Genomic DNA, 16,682 nt, shown 5'->3' on the forward strand with positions numbered 1-16,682 from the left:
GTGTGTGTGTGTGTGTGTGTGTGTGTGTGTGTGTGTGTGTGTGTGTGTGTGTGTGTGTGTGTGTGTGTGTGTCTGTGTGTGTGTGTGGGCGTGTGTGTGTGTTTTTGTGTGTGTCTGTGTGTGTGTCTGCGTCGTGTGTGTGTGTGTGTGTGTGTGTGTGTGTGTGTGTGTGTGTGTGTGTGTGTGTGTGTGTGTGTGTGTGTGTGTGTGTGTGTGTGTGTGTGTGTGTGTGTGTGTGTGTGTTCCCCAACCCCCTCAAAGTTACCATCCCCTTTCTCCACTAAGCGCCTTGCAGCGTCTTCTCGTACTTTTACAATTCAAAGGTTACCTTTGAAAAACACATCGTCACATTGAAATGGAACTCATCGCAGTCTACAACGCGTTCAAACAGTCCATCCTGAAGGATGCAATCAAGGGCGCCGGGCTGGGCCTTGTTGCCCTGCTCGGCGGCGCGGCGTGGAAGGCCGCGACCACCGCCTCGCGGGTGTGCGAGGTGGTGCAGGCGTGGGAGGACAAGGGCCTCCACGCCACCAACCTGTGGCGGGCGCGGGAGATGCTGGCCCGCCAAGGGTGGCTGGGGCCCCTGCGCCCCAACCCCCCTCTGGACCCCCTGGAGGCCTGCGGGCTGGTGTCGGAGGAGGCGTCGGCCTGCTGGTGGCGGCTGCTGCTGCAGCCCCGCCAGGCAGGGCGGCTCCTTGCCTGCCTGGAGGAGCGGGTGGTCGAGGCCCAACACGACCACGAGGCTTTCGGGGTCCGCCTGTGTTGGGGCGCCGCCCTGGCACTGGTGGTGCCTCTGGGCCTCGTGGCCGCGCGTCGCCTCGTCCGCCGCTGGGTGAAAGGAGTTAGTGGGCAACAGGAGAGCCCAAGCACCGACCGATTTGTGGATGCCCCTGAAGCCGATGCCTGCGAGGCACTAGCGAAAAATTCGGCCACAACGGAGGAGTTTTCAATGCCTCTCAGGAGCGGGGAGCGATTGGTGACGATCGCTTTCGATCCCGCCCTGCAGCCCTCATCCAGGAACGCCTTCAGCCCCAGAGTCAATATTCCCCCGAGCTTGGTAGCGGTGAGCGAAAGGGCATCACCTCATGACTCCTGGAGCAGCAACATCCTCTATTTACAACCATGTGGTAGGGGGTTAATGGTACCCAGAGTTATCGCGACAGTCTACACCCGGGTTACCAAGCTCCTCTGGGACAACGTAACGTGGCTTGGGTTTTTCGGGAATAGGAGGACGGTGAGCTGCCTCGTCACCATAACCAAACATGACGTCTGCCTCGGAGAGATGGGGAAAGAAGGTGACCTGTCGGGGATATGTCGGGAGGCGTTCAAGGCCCCTGCCATGGACTGCATATTCCAGCCGTGGGTGCCGCGCGTGGTCTACATCTCCCGTGACGGCGCTGGAGAGATTGACTTCAACTTTGACGCGCACATCAAGACCACGAAGCACGTCTACCACACCATCCTGCACGGTAACAGCGACACAGGCGCCTCATCAGCCGGCCAAGCCTACCAGGGCGACCAGCAGCCCGCCCTCACGTGTCTCGGCCTTATAAACAAGAGGAACAGAGTGCTGGTCGGCGACAATAGAGGATTAATCTACGTCTATAGAGTAGGAGACAAAAGATCCTTTAGTCGGGTCAGGCAGCTGACCTTTCCCTTCCCTCTGGCTAAGCTCGTCACCGGCGCTCAAAGGACCTCAACATATCTCGTGGGGTTGGCAGCAACATCAGAGACCGAGGGAGCTCCAAGTCAGGAGGAATACCGCGGAGATTTCCATGCTTCCGCCACAAACGCCGGCATCCTGAGGATAGACAAGGAGCTTTCCACCTGGTCCACCCCGCCCGTGTTCCAAGCACTGGGGGAAGAGCGCGTGCTGGGGATGGCCTGGTGTCATTACTCCGAATATCCACTCCTGACTACAATAGAGGAAAAGCGTGCCATGGTCCACTACAAAGTGCAAAGGAGGAAGTCACTATTTGAGGCCTTTGCCGTGAAGCCTGTGGACATGCTGAGTGGTGTGGTTGTGTGGGGGGCCGATGGCTGGCTGGCCTACACCACCAGGGACGAGGCGGTGCTCGAGCAGGACCCAGCCATACAAACTCTCTCCGACGAGTAAGGGGAACGTCGATCCTGTTCCTCCTCCTGCCCCATATCTTTTCTCAAACATATTTTACTTTGGGTTTCAATTTACTCTAAAAGAAATATTATCTCTACGTCATTCCTTATCTTCTTTTGTTTCTTTTTAAAGAGAGAAAACTCTCTCTCTCTCTCTCTCTCTCTCTCTCTCTCAACGATGATATATGATGGAGAATCTTACATGAAATTTTGATAAACCAAGAAAAATGAGACCCATCAGAAACATCAGTGGTCAACCCTCCTCCTCTCCCTCCTCTCCCCTCACCCCTCTCCACCTCTCCCTCATCCCTCTTCCTTACTGCTCTATTATCTCCCTCACGTTCACTCACTCTCTGGCCCCTTCTCTCTCTGCTTCTCATCGCTTTCTCATCTCCCCCTACTCTTCTTTCCTGTACCTTCCCTCCTTCCCTTATTATCTTTTTCCAAGTTCACTCACTCTCTTACCCCTCTCTTCTGCTCCTCTCTTCTATCCCCTCTCCTCTTCTCTCCCTCAGTTCCCTTTTCATAACCCTCCCTCCACTCCTACCCAAGCTCTATTCGTCACATTTTTCCTTTTATTTGCTCTTCTTTCCTTTTTCCTCTTTTCTCTTTCTTGGTTTTCCTTCTTTTCTCTCCTGTACCATTTTCTTAATTCTTCGAGTCTGCCCTTTCTCGTCCTCTCCTTCTACTCCTACTCTTCTTTCCCCTCTCCTCCACTCACCCTTTTCATCTTCCTTTTTCTCCCTTTTCCTCTCTCTCTCCCTCTTTCTTTCTCTCTTCTCCTGTTTGATCTCCGGAGAACCTTAAAAATAGACGAAGAAAAGGTATAAAAAAAATAAAAAATAAAAAGAGTTGAGAGGATGCTGAGAGAACAGGGAATATAAAACGAAGAATTCAGCGAGAGAGAGAGAGAGAGAGAGAGAGAGAGAGAGAGAGAGAGAGAGAGAGAGAGAGAGAGAGAGAATTTTATAGCAATTTTATGGCTGAAGGTCGCCAGACGTGAACATTTACGGACATTGATGTCGGGGAGAGAGAGAGAGAGAGAGAGAGAGAGAGAGAGAGAGAGAGAGAGAGAGAGAGAGAGAGAGAGAGAGAGAGAGCTGTCAAAAGGAGCTGCCTCGGACAGGCCTACCGGCCTCTTGCAGACTCCTGCGTTCTTATGTTCTTATGTTCTTATTACAGAGCTCAAAAACAGCTATCATTCATCGTAAAGTGAATATAGACGGTCATGTGTCATCATTAAGCTCAGAAAGTCAAACAGGCACCATTAAAGAGCTTTCCTTTAATCATCAGTCATCGTAAAGGTCAGAAACAGTCACCAGTCGTCGTAACGTGGATAGAAACAGTCACCAGTCGTCGTAAAGTGGATAGAAACAGTCACCAGTCGTCGTAACGTGGATAGAAACAGTCACCAGTCGTCGTAAAGTGGATAGAAACAGTCACCAGTCGTCGTAACGTGGATAGAAACAGTCACCAGTCGTCGTAACGTGGATAGAAACAGTCCCCAGTCGTCGTAACGTGGATAGAAACAGTCACCAGTCGTCGTAACGTGGATAGAAACAGTCACCAGTCGTCGTAAAGTGGATAGAAACAGTCACCAGTCGTCGTAACGTGGATAGAAACAGTCACCAGTCGTCGTAAAGTGGATAGAAACAGTCACCAGTCGTCGTAAAGTGGATAGAAACAGTCACCAGTCGTCGTAACGTGGATAGAAACAGTCACCAGTCGTCGTAAAGTGGATAGAAACAGTCACCAGTCGTCGTAACGTGGATAGAAACAGTCACCAGTCGTCGTAACGTGGATAGAAACAGTCACCAGTCGTCGTAACGTGGATAGAAACAGTCACCAGTCGTCGTAACGTGGATAGAAACAGTCACCAGTCGTCGTAACGTGGATAGAAACAGTCACCAGTCGTCGTAAAGTGAATAGAAACAGTCCCCAGTCGTCGTAACGTGGATAGAAACAGTCCCCAGTCGTCGTAAAGTGAATAGAAACAGTCCCCAGTCGTCGTAAAGTGAATAGAAACAGTCCCCAGTCGTCGTAAAGTGAATAGAAACAGTCACCAGTCGTCGTAAAGTGAATAGAAACAGTCACCAGTCGTCGTAACGTGGATAGAAACAGTCACCAGTCGTCGTAAAGTGAATAGAAGTAGTCGCTAGTCGAACAGTCACTATCACCGAGCTTATCAATAATCACCAGTCGTCGTAAAGTGGATAAAAACAGTCATCAGTCATCTTTAAGTGGTGTGTGTGTGTGTGTGTGTGTGTGTGTGTGTGGAGAGAGAGAGAGAGAGAGAAGACCGTCCGTCACTCCTCGCTGAGTCCACTAAGCGAAGCAAACAACGATTCCCTGTTCACAGCGTCACGCACAGCCACTCCCCGCCCATCAGACGGACGTAAATGGCCTGCAATGGCTAATTAATCGCCTAATTGCCCGAAGGAGAGACAGTAATTGCCATCGTTGTTAGCGTTACTGTGAACGTCCATGATACTGTACGATAACGTCGGTAATTTGAATGGCGCTATTCTCACGTGCTGCCAGATGGACGATACAGAAGCAATGGATTTTTTTCTTCATTTATTCGTTTCCTTTATCATTTTTGCGGCTGTTTTGAATATCTTTGCTTGATTCCTCTCTTTATTTTTTCCCAACCTTACAACCTTCATGATAGTGTACGATAACGTTGGAAAATGAATGGCGCCATAACCAGGCGCTGTCAGACGTACGATAAACACGCACTGCAGTCTTTTTTCTTCATATATTCGTTTGTTTCATCATTTCCGCGGCTGTTTTGACTTTCTTTTCTTACTTTCTTTTATTTCTTTTCTAGCCTTTCAAATCTCGTGATACGGTACGATAACTTTAAGTAATTTGAGCGGCGCCATGATCACGCGCTGCCAGACGAACGATAAACAACCACTGCAGTTTTTTTTCTTCATTTATTTCTTTCATTTATCACTTTCGCGTTGTTGTAGACTTTCGCATCTCGCTGATCGTCCTTCCGACATTTCCATTTTACGATCCAGCGCCGGAGACTCGTAAAGCGCGCCTCACGCACATAAAGGAGCCATGGACGGCGCAACAAGACCAAGCCGACGATAAGGAAGATGGGAACACAGGAGCCAAGATAACACGCGCACGCAGACACGAGATGAAGAGAAGAGAGGTGGAGAACGAGGTGACGGGAAGCTACAAAGAAGTGAAAAATAAAGAAATAGGAAGACCATGTAAGGAAAGAAAACGAGGTGATGGAAAGATAAAAATAAATTAAAACAAGAGAATATGAAGTTAATGTAAAAAAAACACGCCATGAAGGGAAGAGAGAAGGAGAACGAGGTGACGGAAAGCTACAAAGAAGTGGAAAATAAAGAAATAGGAAGACCATGTAAGGAAAGAAAACGAGGTGATGAAAAGATAAAAAGAAATTAAACAAGAGAATATGAAGTTAATGTAAAAAAAAACACGCCATGAAGGGAAGAGAGACGGAGAACGAGGTGACGGGAAGATAAAAAGAAGTGAAAAATAAAGAAATAGGAAGACCATACAAAAAAACACACAAGATGAAGGAAAGAAAACGAGGTGATGGAAAGATAAAAAGAAATTAAAACAAGAGATTATGAAGGTAATGTAAAAAAAAAACGCCATGAAGGGAAGAGAGACGGAGAACGAGGTGACGGGAAGCTAAAAAGAAATTAAAAAAGAGGAATAGGAAGAACCATGTAAAAAAAGAGATGAAGGGAAGAAAATGAAGCGATGGAAAGATAAAATTAAATGAATACCAAATGAATAGGAAGATTATGATAAAAAAAAACACGAGATAAAGGGAAAATAGACTGAGAACGAGGTGATGGGATGCGAAAAAGAAGTGAGGAATAAAGTCAGGAATATGAAGATTATGATGAAAAAAATAAAGCCAGAAGACGAAATGAGGGAACTATAGAAAACGGGGTAATGGAAAGCTAAAAGGAAATGAAAAATAAAGTCGGAAAGAGGAAGAACATGGGAAGATTATTAAAAAATACAACTGAGCATGAAATGAAGGGAATATAGAAAACGAGGTGATGCAAAATTTGATGAAAATAACTCATCAGCCGAAAAGGTTTATAGAGCACTAAAAAGAAATAGCCAATAGTAATCAGCCGAACACGAAATGGTGTAAATAAAAGAAAACAAGAGAAAGGAAAGCCAGAAATAGAAATATATAACCGAAAAAGAAAACGTTGAGCGAAAACGATTGATATAAATGGAAACGAGATGATGAAAAATATAAATAAAAACGAAAAAATAGCCAAACACATGAGAGAAAGATAAATGGAAAATATTATGAAGTAAATTAAAAATAGAATGATAAATTTTTAAAAGGAAAGACGGACCAGAAATGAAATGTGGAAAATAAAAGATGGACAGAAATAAATGAAAAGAAAACCAGTCCAGAGAATATAGGAAAGCGAGCAACAATGATAATAGTGGAAAGAAATCAAGTTACATTCACTCATAACAAAAGCGAGAACTTTGAACAAATAAAAGGAAAGGAGGATGAACCAGAAATGTGGAGAAAAAGAGAAATACGAAAAATTATAAAAACTTAGAAAGAAATAACAAATCTATAAGTCTGTATGAAAGAAACGATGGAATAGTAATGGGGGAAAATGGATTGCAGCAAGAAAGTAAAGGAAAGAAAAAATACACCCATTCTAAAAAAAAAGGTGAACGGAAACACGTAGAAGAAAGAAGCGAACACATAAAACAACATTCTGACAAAAGGATAAAAAAATACAAAAAAAGAATAAGATAAAGGAAAACTATAAGAAAACCAAGATATTAACAAAGGAGACTCAAAAAAAATAAGAAAGCAAAACCTCCAAAAAGGAAACAAACAAACGAACAGACACAGACTTGGACAGTTAATTAGAACGTGATAGAGAGAGAGAGAGAGAGAAAGTATACCTCAGCATTTTTCAGAGATAATTAATATGGTGTGACTAGGAGAAAAGCGACACACACACACACACACACACACACACACACACACACACACACACCAGTAGGCCTAGATATATTTTTTCTTATCTTTTTTTCCTCGTGTCCACAAAAAAAAGATTAGTTTCGTGTTGCGTGTGAGTGGTCGTGTGTCTGTTTTTTTTTATTTCTTTTCTTTTTTTCTATTGTTTTTGTTTCTATATTATGTTTGTCTGACCCCAATAAATGTCTCATAATATATTTGGAGATTCATTTCTTACTCTTCCTTCTTTTATTCTCTCATTGTTTTGTTTTGTTTTTCCGAGTATGCTTTATTTTCTTCCCTTTCTTCTTTCATATTGTTTTAATTTTCTTTCATTTGTTTATTCTGTTCATTCGTTTATTTTGATCTGCAGATATACTTTCCCTTCTTCCATTTTTTTTCTGTTTCATTCATATATATAAATCTATTTCATTTCATTTTTCTGTATATACTTTTTTGCTATTCCCAACATATCCTTCCTTCCTTTTTTTCTTTCTTCTTTTTCCTTCTTTCATATTCACCTCGTTTTGTTTCTCTTTACTTCGCGTGTTTTATCAATATACTTCTTTTTAGTTATCTTCAACGCCACTTTTTTCCTTTCTCTCTCTTCGTGTGATCGTTATCTTCGTGGTCCTTAATTGCTTGTCTCATCTATGATAAACACGTCTTTTATTCATGCGAAGGGGGAACCCGTAAGCTCCAGTGTGTGTGTTCTTTATTTATTTCTCTAAATAATCGAATTTCTCCCTTGTTTTTTCCTTTTTTTTTCTCTCTCTTTTTTCCTGCATCGCTTTCGTTTTCCTCTTTCTGTCTCTTTCTCTTCTCCTTTCTCTTTTTTTAGTTGCATTTATCCTTTTCCTTGCTTTTACATTTTTTTCTTTTTCCTCTTTCTCTTCACTTCCGAAACTATTCTAATCTTTTCTTTGCAACTTTCTTTTCCCTTTCTTCTCCTCCCATTCTTTATCTGCTAATTATTTCCTTCTTTCAATCCTCCTTTCATATGATATCCAACTTTTTCCCCATTTTTCTTCCCCCTTTCTGCTGCTCCTCATCTTTCCTTCTTCCATCATATTATCTTCAACATTATTCTTATTTTCTTTATTTACTTGCTGACCCTTTCTTACCGTCTTTCCTTCTATCATAATATCATCTTTTATTTATTATTTTTCTAATCTTTCATAACACCATTCTTAATTCCTCTCCCTTCGTGTCCTGCCGTCCGTAAACAAACACTTTTTTTTGCTTAACAAGACGCAAAGATTTTTTTTCCTTGCGTAACTTTGTGCGGAAGGAGGATTAGAAGCAACTTTTAGAACTTGAACCTCCTCTTTGTGTGCCTTAAGAAGGAGGAGGAGGAGGAGGAGATTATGAGTTCGGATTTAGGATTTATTTTTTGTACCTTCACTTGTTGTATTTTTAATAGAAAGAGAGTGTGTGTGTGTGTGTGTGTGTGTGTGTGTGTGTGTGTGTGTATATGTGTTCGGCATTTAGAATCAATCAAAACTACGTGCTCCAATCAAAATTCTCTCTCTCTCTCTCTCTCTCTCTCTCTCTCTCTCTCTCTCTCTCTCTCTCTCTCTCTCTCTCTCTCATCACTGTTGTTTCACCTCTACCAATCACGTACTCTTTACAAAGCTCCAATCTGTGCTCTCCTATTACCTCCTCCTCCTCCTCCTCCTCCTCCTCCTCCCTTGTGCTTGCTTTGTTCGTTCCCCATTTTTTTGTTTGGTTGTTTTTCCTTTTTTTTATCTAGTCTGCCTAATTATTCCCTTTTTCTTCCCCTTCTTCTCTCCTTCCCTCTTCGTGGCTCTTCCCTCCTCTCTTCATCCCTCTTCGTGGCTCTTCCCTCCTCTCTTCATCCCCCCTCTTTGTCGATCTTTATCTCTCCCTCAACTCCATTTTCCACCATGTCTCCTCCCCACTTTCATTTCTCTAATTTTCCTCCCTCCTCCTCCTCCTCTTCCTCTTCCTCCTCCCCTCCTTCTTTGGTTTTCCTCTTTCTCTCCCCTTCTACTCTATCCACTCCTCTTCCCTGCATTATTCCTTTTCTCCCTTCCCCTCCCCTCCTCCTTTCCTCCCTGCCTCTTCCTCCTCTTCCTCCACCCCCCTTCTTTGGTTTTCCTCTTTCTCTCCCCTTCCTCTCCATCCACTCCTTTTCCCTGCATTACGCCTCCACCTTCCCTCCCATCCCTTCCCTCCCTCTAATTTTCCTCCCTTGCCCTCTCCCCTCCCCCCCTTCCCCTGTCCCCCTCCCCTCCCCCCTCTCCCTCTCATCAGGCGGTATCTCACACAAACTTCTCGTCTCGTCAACAAAATCAATTTGTTTACAAACTAAAAATTCAATTCCAAAACTCATTCAACTTTTCCGCGTCGCTGGTAAAAGGGACGAGTATTTTTTTATAGGTGTGTTTGCTTTTTTATGTCGTTGTTGTTATAATATTTAGCGCTGGTGAAGGAAGGAAGGAAGAGACTCATCCAAGAAGATTAAGTTTTCAGAAGAGGGAGAAAAAAGAAAATTCGTTAATTGAGAAGGAAAAAAAAGTAAAAGAGAAGAAAATAAAATAATGAATGCTTATGATGGAGAGAAAAGAAAAAGAAAGAAAGAAAGAATGGAGATTATATTGAGAGAGAGAGAAAAGAAAAGAGAAGGAAAGATAAAAGAATGATAATTTTTGAGAGAAAAGAAAAGAGAAGGAAAGATAAAAGAATGATAATTATTGAGAGAAAAGAAAAGAGAAGGAAAGAAAAAAGGATGATTATATTTTTGAGAAAGAAAAGAGAAAGAAAGGAAAAAAGGATGATTATATTGAGAGAAAAGAAAAGGAAAGAAAAAAGCATGATTGTATTGAGAGAGAAAAGGAAAGAGAAGGAAAGAAAAAAAGGATGATTATATTGAGAGAAAAGAGAAAGAAAGAAAAAAAGGATTATTATTGAGAGAGAAACGAAAAATAGAAAAAAGAAAGGATGATGATTATTGAAAGAGAGAGAATAATCAGTAATGGGGAAAGAAAGACAGGCAGACAAACTAGATGATTCAGTAACAGGAAAAAATAATGTGTTACTGGGATTAGAAGAAACACAAAGAGTGCGGGGAGATCTGATAGAAGTATTCAAATGGGTCAAGGGTTACAACAAAGGCGATATAAGTAAAGTACTGAGAATTAGCCAGCAGGATAGAACTCGCAGTAATGGATTTAAATTAGAAAAGTATAGATTTAGGAGAGATATGGGCAAGCATTGGTTTAGTAATAGGGTGGTGGGGGAATGGAATAGACTCAGCAATCACATAGTTAGTGCAGGGACGATAGCTTGTTTTAAGAGTAGACTGGATAGCTACATGGACGAGGACGACAGGTGGCAGTGAGGTGTGGGTGCAGTAAGGTGACGGGGTACTGGATGCGTGCCTAGTACCGCCGGTATAACGAGGATCAAGCCTCTTCCTGTAACCCCTGTAACTACACCTCACCCATCGTGAGTAGTGGAGGCGATTCTGGAGCTGCCCTGTGTAGGCCACCCGGCCTCTTGCAGTTTCCCTGTGTTCTTCTTATGTTCTGACAAAACTTGGACTTCCACTACTGGGGAAAAAAAGAGAAGGAACAAACCAAAATATTACTGGGAAAAGAAGGGAAAAGACAGTTGAAAATATTACCTGGAAAAAGATGAAAATAGACTAAATGGAAATATTACTGAAAAAAAATATATGGTACTAAGGAAAAATAGAAAAAAGAGAATATTCAGTACATGGAAGAGAAGAAAACAAAAAAAACAATAAAATCAACTACTGGGAGACAGACAGACAGACAGACATGTAGACCCAAACACACAGGCTTTTTATCTCTTTTCTCTCTCATTTTAGGCTGAATAATCGTTGAACGTTTATCAAAATTATTCATGGGAGGGAAGTGAAAGGGAGAGGGAGGGAGGGAGGGAGAGATGGAGAGACAGGGGAGAGATAACTTTTTTTCCCCACAATTCGTCCCTCTGTGTGATTCATTAAGAGATAAAAAATGAGGCAGCAATTTGAGAGGCGGACGGATGGACAGACGGACAGGCAGATAATTAGTCGAATGGGCGGATGATTAGAAGATAAACAGACAGACAGACAGACAGATTGATAGATAGAAAGGCATACATAAATACAAATGGGGAGACAATTAGACGAATAGGTAGATGATTGGAGAAAGAAATAAACAGACAGGTAGACAGAAAGATAGAAAGATAGGCAGACAAATGGAATGACAGACACAGAGGCAGAAAATTATACATACAGACAAACAGAAGATAATGTACACAGACAGACAGACAAAAAACAAAGGAAATTAGACAGACAGAGAGACAGACGGGCAAACAGTTAGCAAGGTTTACAGACAAATACAATGACAGACTGACAAACAAACAGGTAAACAAAAATGCAGACAGAAATCCATAAAACAAACAGACAGAGAAATACAGACATGTTTTCCACTTCCTGGTTCAGTTTTTTTCCCCTCGAGCAAAAATAAACAAAATTCTGAGCTAAAATTATTATTGCTCTCTCTCTCTCTCTCTCTCTCTCTCTCTCTCTCTCTCTCTCTCTCTCTCTCTCTCTCTCTCTCTCTCTCTCTCTCTCTCTCTCTCTCTCTCTCTCTCTCTCTCTCTCTCTCTCACACACACACACACACACACACACACACACACACACACACACACACACATACACACTTTAATCCCTTACTCTCTCCCCTCACTCTCCCTCACTAATCCGAAGTCTCTCTCTCTCCCTCCCCTCCTCCCCTTCATCCCCTCTCCCCCCCTCTTCCCCTCTTCCCCTTTCTCTTCCCTTCCCTACCAATCCTATCTGAACGCACTCCCCTCCGGTTCCTTCATCCCCTTCCTTATCTCCCCCTCCCTTTCCCCTCCTCTTGTCCCCTCCCCACCAAGCTTTACTATCCTCCCTTTCAATTTCCCTCCCCTTTCCTCTCCATCATTCCCCTTTCTTTCCGCCTATTTCTTCCCTTCCTATTGACCCCTATCCATACCCTTTTCTTTTTTCATCTTCCTCTTCCCTTTTCCAGTTCCCTATTCCGTTTCTTTTTTCTTCGTATTCACCTTTATCCTTTTTCTCTTCTCTTTCTATCTCCCTCGTTCACTTCTCCCTCTCCTTCCTTTCCCTTACACCCCTTCCCAGTTACTCTCCTTCCCTTTTCCTCCTTCCCTCCTCTTTCTTCCTTCCTTCCTTTACGCCCCTTTCTACTTACTCTCCTTTTCCCTTACCTTCCTTTCCTCTCCTTCCTTTTCCTCTTCCGTCTCTTTCCTCCTACATTCCTCCTCTCGCGTCTCCTTTTCTCCATCCTTTCCTCCATCCTCTATCTTCCTTCCAATTCTCTCCCCTCCTCGATCTCCACTTTCCTCCCCATCTCTCGTCACCTGCTCCGGAAGCCTGTCTATTGTAGTGTGTGTGTGTGTGTGTGTGTGTGTGTGTGTGTGTGTGTGTGTGTGTGGGTGGAGGAGAAAAAAAGGTGAATGGACGAGACTAGCGACAATAAATCTTCGTCAGGTGTCATTTTAATTAAGTAGATAAATGGAGGGTTTTTTTTTTAGGGGGAGAAAACTTGCATTATCATTTTCTTTCTTTTTTTTTTCTCTGTTTTTCTCTCTCTCTCTCTCTCTCTCTCTCTCTCTCTCTCTCTCTCTCTCTCTCTCTCTCTCTCTCTCTCTCTCTCTCTCTCTCTCTCTCTCTCTCTCTCTCTCTCTCTCTCTCTCTCTCTCTCTCTCATATTAATTTACTCGCTTCCTCTTCCATCTCCTCTTTCCGTCTTCCTCTTTCATCCATTTCCTGCACCTCCTCCTCCCTCCTCCTCCTCCTCCTCCTCCTCCTCCTCCTCCTCCTCCTCCTCCTCCGCCTCCTCGTCATCACTCACGGAGGAACAATCTCGTGTCTCATTGGCAAAAAATAAAGAGAGAAAAAATATAAAAAGGTAAAAAATGTCATGATGAACGAGGATCATTAAATTGTCTTTGAGCGAGACAAATTGCGTCACTGTGACACGCACACATGTACACACAAAAAATACCTTCATATGTTACTCGCTATTAATAGGGTGCACATATTAACACTAACACAGGAAAACAGACAGACAAACGTACAGAAACATAGAAAGAAAGACAGAGAAACAAGGCAGACAGACAGACAGAGGGACAGACACAGACAAGCAGAGACAGACGTTCATAGCGGTACAGACGAACAAACAGACCCTCTGACAGACAGACAGAGAGGGAGAGAAACACACATTCAGAGATACAAACAGATAGACAGATACATTAAAAGAATACAGAAAAAATTTATAGAGAGAGAAAGGAAAACAATTTACATATATATATATATATATATATATATATATATATATATATATATATATATATATATATATATATATATATATATATATATATATATACACACACACACACACACACACACACACACACACACACACACACACACACACACACACACACACACACACACACACACACACACACACACACATACATACATACACACACACACATTTCGCCAATGGCGCCGGTAGACTTTCATGGTCGGCCTGGTGGTCGGCCCTAGCCCGTTTTGGCGAAGGCAATGGTTTATAGTGGCGCCATCTTCCTTGGCTCATGCTGCCCCCTGGAACTCATATTTGATCCGCTTTTAGAGAGAATCTAGAGTCCGGGTTCATGGGTGGTCTTCGGGACAAAATGTAGGTAGTCTTAGGCCATTCAGCGATGACTAAAAATTTGCCATCTTGTTGGAAGCGACGGGCGGGACGCCCTGGTCGTCCTGGGCGCCGAGCCCACACGCTGACCACTCAAGACACTCATTAGCTCTTCACTGTAATAATAATAATATTAATAATAACAATAATAATAATAATGAAATTATTAATAATAATGACTAATTAATCAGAACAATTAGCCTCGCCACAGGTGACAATCGCTCATCACACCTGGGGTCATTAGCGTCATTTACTCGCGTTTTGTGGGTAATTATAGGCCGTGATTGTGTTGTGGCCGGCTAATTACCTGTGGCCAAGGTCGTTAATTGACTAATGATGTGAAATATTTGAGGACTGAAGTTTTAATGGATCGTTTGGCATTTTTTCCGTCCAGTGGTTTTTATTTTTTCTGGTTAAGGAAGAGAGACAAGGGTGAAATTTTGTTAAAGAGATTGCTCGCTTTACACTTACTTTTCTTCTCTTATTAATTAATTTTCTTTCTTCTACACTCCTTTTTTTCACAACACTCTTCCCTTTGAATATCTGTATGTGCTTGTGTGTGTTTTTGCAAGCCTTAAGTATATCATCAAATCTTTCTGCTTCCTTCAACCACTTCTTCTTCTCTTCCTCTTTTTACTCTTCACAATACTTCTTTTTTTGTGTGTGTGCGTGTGTGTGTTTCCTACAAGCCTTAAGGTATCATCAATCTTTTCCTCTTTTTTCAGTTTTTTTTCTTTTTTGTAAATGTATCTTTATTCTTTTCTGTATCAGCTTTTTTTTTCCTTCCTCTATGGTCTCACAACACTTTTTTTGCGTGTTTTCTGCGAGGCTTAAGCGCATCATCAATCTATTCTGTTTTCTTCAATCGCTTTATCTCCCTTTTCTCAACTCTTCGTCTCTTCACTTTACACTTCCCATTTTCTTTGCTTGTATGTGTTCGTCTCTTCTCTTTACACTCTTCCCATTTTCTTTGTTTATATGTGTTCGTCTCTTCTCTTTACACTCTTCCCATTTTCTTTGTTTGTATGTGTTCGTCTCTTCTCTTTACACTCTTCCCATTTTCTTTGTTTATATGTGTTCGTCTCTTCTCTTTAAACTCTTCCCATTTTCTTTGTTTATATGTTTTCGTCTCTTCTCTTTACACTCTTCCCATTTTCTTTGTTTGTATGTGTGTTTTGTCTTCAGGGAGCATCCTTATTTCCTCCTCCTTCAATCGCTTCATCTCCTATTTATTAGCTCTTCTTTTCCTCCCTTTACATTCTCCCCACACACACCCACGTCACCCTTTTTCACCCCATTGAATCAACACGTCCCATCACCACTCCTTGAACTCACTACCACCTTCCTCCCCTTCTACGCCCTTCCCAACACACCCAGCACCCCTTCCTTCCCCTCCCCTTCATTAACCTATCATTATGCTACTTCTTATCTCTCTCCCTCTCCCTCACCCTCTCACCCCTTTTAAGTATTCAGTCCTGCCAACTCTCCTTCCTCCCCTGCCTCTTTCTCCCCTTGTCAACTCTCCTTCCTTCCCCTGCCTCTTTCTCACCTTGGCTTACGTCCTCCCCACATACACAGAACTCACCCTCTTCCTCTTCCTCCCCTTCTTCTACTTCCTCCCCACACATTTAGACCCGCCTCACCCTCTTCCTCTTCCTCCCTTTCTTCTACTTCCTCCCCACACATTTAGAACCGCCTCACCCTCCTCCCCTTTACAAGCCCTTCCTCTTGTTCCCTTATATATCCTTCCCCTTCACCACTTCAAGTATCCAGTGCCTCACTTACCCTCTTCTTCTCCCCTTCCTTTCTGTATCTTCCTCCCCTTTTCTTGCAATCCCCAGACACACAGAAGCCACTCACGCCCCTTCCCTGCCTTTTTCCTATCCTCCCCTTGTCTTACGCTCTCCCCAAATATCCTTCTCTTTCATGACCACTTTCTTTTACCCCCATTTATCCCCCCTTAATCACCCTTTCACCCCATTCAGTGTCTCATCTCCCCCTCTTCTTCTACCCCTTCAGGCTGGGAGCGACTCGTGGACCACCGGGAGTCGCTGTCCAGACAACTCTCGGTCTCCTCGGACTCGAAGTTGCTGGACGAGGACCTCCGGAGCGAGCAGAAGGTCATCATGCGGCCGAAGAAACCGCCGCGGCCCAAGTCCGAAGTGTACCTCTGCAAGGACACCCGGAAGTCCAAGAGGTTTTCTGCCTTTGGGGTAAGTGGAGGACATGCTAATGGTGTTGTTGTTATTGGTGTTTTGGGGTTGTGGTTTATCTGATTTTGGGTACGTGGACTGTGAGGTTGTTGTTGTTGCTGCCGTTGTTGTTGTTGCTGCCGTTGTTGTTGTTTTGAGTTTTTTTCCGCCATTAGGGTAAGTGGGCGGTGGAGTTGTCATCGTTTTTCTTGTTGTTGATTAAATATGTTTTTTTTTTTCTTACCTCTTGTTTTTTTTTGTTTTTTTCCTCGTGGTACTTGTATGTTCTTGTATTTCTCGTATTCTTTTTTTTTTCTTGTTTTTGTCTTGTTTTTCTGTACTTTGCTTTCCTAGTTTTTTTTCTGGGTTTTTTTGTATATTTTCGTTTTGGAAAATTTTTCTTTCTTTGCTCTTTTATAAGTAATGTTTCATCTCTAATTATTTGTACCTTTTTTCTTGTTTTCTTCTTACTTATCCTTTTTTATTATGTTGTTGTTTTTTTGTGTGTGTGCGTGTGTGCGTGTAAGGAGATTATAAAAATTTTCCTTTTTTTTCTCTTTTTTTCAGTTTAATTAAAGGTGTGGAGTTGTGTAAGTGTGTTTGTGCGTGTGTGGATGTGGA

At 42.8% G+C, this 16,682-nt stretch overlaps 1 protein-coding gene across 1 annotated transcript in view; it reads left to right on the top strand.

Annotated features, from left to right (window-relative positions):
- LOC127003290 (cyclin-dependent kinase 14-like) overlaps positions 1-16,682 on the top strand; it is an 83,765-nt gene that overhangs the window by 30,005 nt on the left and 37,078 nt on the right. Inside the window, exon 4 of the mRNA XM_050869759.1 lies at positions 15,889-16,082. Within this exon, the coding sequence (XP_050725716.1) occupies positions 15,889-16,082 (194 nt within the window). The remainder of the gene's footprint in view (positions 1-15,888; positions 16,083-16,682) is intronic.

The sequence above is a fragment of the Eriocheir sinensis genome, chromosome 25, assembly GCF_024679095.1.
Source record: "Eriocheir sinensis breed Jianghai 21 chromosome 25, ASM2467909v1, whole genome shotgun sequence".
Taxonomy (NCBI): Eukaryota; Metazoa; Arthropoda; class Malacostraca; order Decapoda; family Varunidae; genus Eriocheir; species Eriocheir sinensis.